At 51.7% G+C, this 4,812-nt stretch overlaps 1 protein-coding gene across 1 annotated transcript; it reads right to left on the reverse strand.

The window, feature by feature from the left end:
- Positions 1-1,801: 1,801 nt before the first annotated feature.
- On the reverse strand, positions 1,802-2,776 carry LOC136469824 (uncharacterized). The gene is made up of 2 exons (XM_066467872.1): positions 2,632-2,776; positions 1,802-2,427 (listed from the first exon to the last, which is right to left on the reverse strand). The coding sequence occupies exons 1-2, from the start codon at positions 2,774-2,776 to the stop codon at positions 1,802-1,804; spliced, it is 771 nt and encodes a 256-aa protein (XP_066323969.1).
- Positions 2,777-4,812: the final 2,036 nt, after the last annotated feature.

Here is a 4,812-nt window from a genome sequence, read left to right on the forward strand (position 1 = left end):
CCCCACTAGTCCTCATTGGAGCACTCACACAAGGGTGTAGCTCCCTCTTGATCCGCACAAGGATTAAGTGCTCTCTACGGGTTGATTTTTTAACACTCCATCATGGTGAATCACCCACAACCGCTCACAACTTGAGTTGGGTCATCCACAAGCTTCGCCGGATGATCACCAAGCTCTCCAATCACCACCAAGCCATCTAGGTGATGGCAATCACCAAGAGTAACAAGCACAAAGTCTCACTTGACCATGACAAGCCTAATGAGAAGGGTGGATGCACACTTTGCTACTCTTACTTCATTAATGAGGGCTCTCTTTGGGATTCTCAAATCTCAATCACCTTACTAGGACCTTACTCTTCTTAGCACTCTCATATGTGTTTCTCAGCTATTGGAATGAGCAAAAGTACCCCCACACATGAATGAAGGTGGTATTTATAACATGGGCTGAAAAATGAACCGTTATGTGCCTCTGCAGGGTGACCGAACGCTCCAGTCATGTTGACCGAGCGCACCAGTTAGTTTACCCCAAACTCCAGTGTTTACAGTGTGACCGGATACTGGCCAGTGTCTGGTCAGCACTGACCGGATGCGTCCGGTCGCAATTTACCCTCACTAGAACCTTACTGATGTCGACTGGACGCTAGCCCTCAGCGTCCGGTCACTTCACTTCTCAACGTCCGGTCACTTCCAAATGACTTCACCTTGATCAAATGAACTGACCGGACTCTAAGTCAGCATCCAGTCACACCGAAGCCAGTGTCTAGTCAGTATTTGACCCTCCATTCACTTTCAACTCTCGATCATATGTGAATGAAGTTTGCTCCATTGGATCTAAGGACTATTTTGGAGCTACCTAGCGCTAGTTTTAGCAAGTGTGCACCACACCTAACCCACTAGACTCACCTAGGTCAAGCTACCCATCTGTACCCCCCTTAATAGTATGGCCAAAGGAAAAACAAAGTCCTAAACTACTCTAAGTGTCACTCCAACTCCAATCGACACTTAGAACTAGTCCATCCTTAACCTTGTCATCCATCCTTTGAAAACTAAAATGATTTCCATCATAGGGGCATGACCATCATGATAGCCCAATCAATCTCCATTACCATGACCTAACTTAATTGCCTCTGTAAAACACACGTTAGTCACAGTAATCATGTATTGTCATTAATCACCAAAACCCAACTAGTGGCCTAGATGCTTTCACTCTCAACCTAGTAAGGTTGGTTGGGTGGGTTGATTTGGTTGGTGAAGCATCGCTGCATGCACCATTGATAGGTGGCACTAGCGTTCTTTAGATTGAAAGGCATGGTTACGTAACAGTATGAACCATATGGGGTGATGAATGAAGTCATGACCTAGTCAGCCTTTTTCATCGTGATCTAGTGGTAGCCTAAGTAGGCATCTAGGAAGGAGAGGATTTTGCTCCCTGAGGTGGAGTTGACTATCTGATCTATGCATGGTAAAGGGAAGTGATCCTTTGGGCATGCCTTGTTGAGGCCAGTATAATCAATGCACATTCTCCGCTTCTCATTCTTCTTTTTCACAAGAACATGATTAGCTAGCTAGTCAGAGTGGTATACCTCTTTGATGAATCTAGCTACCAAAAGTTTGGCGATCTCCTCGCCTATGGCCCTACACCTTTTGTCGTCAAAGTGATGCAGGTGTTGCTTGGAGGGCTTTGAGCCCAGGACGATGCATAGTGCGTGCTCGACAACCTCCCTCGGTATGCCCGGCATGTTAGAAGGCTTCCACATGAAGACATCGCAATTTGCACGTAGGAAGTTGGTGATCTCGCTTTCCTATTTGGCTAGGAGCTTGATCCCAATCCGCACCATCTTGGTCGGGTCAGTGGGGTCGATCTCCACCGCCTTGGTTTCCTTAGTTGGATGGAAGCCACTCGAGGAGGTTGACCCATTGTAGTCAGGGACTACTGGAGTCGTCGAATTTTTGAGCTTAGGGAGCTCGGCGGAGTTGATCACGGCAGTGACGAGCTCGTAATGCTCGTGGTCACACATGTTGGCATGCGAGAAGGTACTACCTATGGTGATGACGCTATTCGGCCCTAGCATCTTCAGCTTGAGGTAGGTGTAGTTGGGGATCGCCATGAACTTGGCGTAGTATGGCCACCCCAAGATGGCATGGTAGGACCCCAAAAAGTCCACTACCTCGAAGGCTTGGACCTCTGAGCAGAAGTTGGCGCGGTCACCAAACATGAGGGGTAGGTCAATCTGCCTGAGTGGATACGCCTGCACCCCTAGGATCATGCCGTGGAAGGGAGAGCTCACTGAGCAAAGCTCTGACCAGGGGATGTGCATGGCGTCGAGGGTGTCGATGTAGAGAATGTTGCGGTCGCTGTCTTCGTCCATCAGCACCTTAGTGAGGTGCTTCTTGCGGATGATGGGGTCGACGATGAGTGGGTAGCGACCTGGTCAGGTGACATGGAAAGGATGGTCTCTCTGATCAAAAGTGATCGAGGAGTCTGACCAGCTAATGAAAGAGGGGATGCCCGACTCGACAGCGCATGCCTCTCTATAGCATACTTTGTGCTGGCGCTTGGAGTGGATAGCGTCGGATCCCCTAAAGATCATGAGGCATTCCTTGAGGTTAGGGAAGCCATCTTCATCCTTACCCGCCGTGCGTCCTTTCTTGGCCACCTCCTCCTTGCCTTTCCCTTCCTTTAGCTTAGCGGCTTGCCATAGGAAGCGCTTGAGGAGCTCGCAGTCATTGTAGAGATGTTTGATGGGATAGGTGTGGTTGGTGCATGGACTCTCCATGAGTTGGTCGAAGTGGTCGGGCTAGCCCTGCTAGGGCTGCTTGCCCGCTCGGTCGGTCGTAGCGACCAAAGTTGGGTTGGCCAGTCGGCGCTAATCCTTCTTGTTCTTCTTTCCCTTTTGTGTGGAGGGGCAGTCGCCTTGGTCCTCGTGATTGGCCTTGCCTCTATCCCGACCACTGCTGAAGACCGCCCCAACCACCTCCTCGCCGGAGCCATGGTTTGTGGCGATGTCGAGCAGCTCGCGGGTGGTACGGGGCTTCACACAGCCAAGCTTATGGATCAAGGACTCGTAGGTTGTCCTAGAGAGGAATGCTCTGATGATGTCCATGTCGATGACATTAGGAAGGGAGTTACACTGCTTTGAGAACCTATGGATGTAATCCCATAGGGACTTGTTGGGCCCCTACTAGCAGCTCTTGAGGTCCTAGGAATTCCCAAGACAGACATATGTCCTCTAGAAATTTTCGACGAAGACCCTCTTGAGATCCGTCCAATCATGGATGCTATCAGGCAGAAGGAATTTGAGCCATGCTCGAACATGCTCCCCCACATAGATGGGGAGGTACTAGATGAAGAAATAGTCATCATCCACTCCTCTAGCTCGGTAGGTGAGCCAAAAGTCTTCGAGCCATATATCGGGGTTCATCTCCCTAGTGTACCTAGCGATGTTGGTGTGCAGTCGGAAGCGCTATGGGAACAATGCTTTCTAGATGCGACGACCAAAGGCTCATGTCCCTGGGTCGTCTGGGCTAGGGCTCCGGTCATTTGGATGGCCACCATGCCTAGGATGCGTGTCCTCGCACTCCTCGATGGTCAGGCCAGGGCCTATGCTGGCTGCTCTTGCCACCATTCGATGGGCATTACCATCATGCTTTGCATGGCGTCGATTGTTGATGATGCTATGAGCATCATGGTTCATCTCGAGCCATTCGCGCACATGTGGTCATTGTGGAGCGGGCACCGGGTTGGGCTGCGGTGTAGCCATGGCTTCCTGCTCCATGCCTGGCAACTGCTGTGGTGAGTGGATGGAGCGATTCGACTAGTGTGGCCCTAGTCCCCTGGTTGGGCAAGAGGCCATGAGCCGGTGCCACGATGCGGAGCTCTCCGCCTACTGAACGGTGGCAGTCTCCATCAGCGCCCAGAGGTTCTAGTGGATTGCCTATTCCTAAGGGTCGGTAGGCTCTAGGAGGCCATGTAGAAGTATTGCCATAGCAGCGATGTTCTAGCTAGCCCAAGCAAACTGAGGGGGTCATCTCCTCCATCCAGTATGTTACACAGGACCTGACAGGCATGACCCCGAGCGCCACTCACCGGGTTGGGTGCATGTGGCATAGCGTGATGCGCCAGGCACTCTGGCATAGGCGGTGGCTGGCTCTACCGCATTTGCCATAACTCCTCACCGTGCTACTGCACACACGCTAGGGCCTACGCATGGGGGTCTAGAGGGGTGTGAGTCTGCATAGACTCCACTACCTCCAATGGCTGTCCTAGGGTGTCTGCCATAGCGCACTCCCAGGATAGAGGGTGGCCAGGTGCTATGACGTCACCGATACTAGAGCCATCACTTTCGACCTCATCATCGACGAGGTCATGGAAGGAGGTGGGAGCATAGCCCACTATCCCCATGAACTCAGACATGAGAGGGGGTAGCATTAGCATCCTTTAGAGTCCTCGCGCGCATGCATCCATGAGGGACATGAAGCCGTAGGGAAGCTGGTCACACAGCGGTGGCGGTAGGGACATCGAGGTCCCTCTAGAGTATCAGTAAAAAGGTGTTAAATAGTGAGTAAAGAATAATATGTACATCACTCACCATGGGGATTGAGTCCAGCATGGGCTCAAGGTGAAGGGCGGGTATGTCGACATTGAGGTCATTAAGTGGCCCGTTGCAGTCGGTGGAGGGCGCTCCTCCCCTAGCGGGCACCGAGACAAGCGCCTCTTCACGGAGGCAAAGTACACCGAGCTGGTTGGTGACAAAGTCCAGACTCCTAAAGAGGAAGGTCTAGAGTGGCTCGAAGACAGGAGGATCCCACATCC

This window comes from Miscanthus floridulus, chromosome 8 (assembly GCF_019320115.1).
Source record: "Miscanthus floridulus cultivar M001 chromosome 8, ASM1932011v1, whole genome shotgun sequence".
In the NCBI taxonomy this organism is placed as follows: Eukaryota; Viridiplantae; Streptophyta; class Magnoliopsida; order Poales; family Poaceae; genus Miscanthus; species Miscanthus floridulus.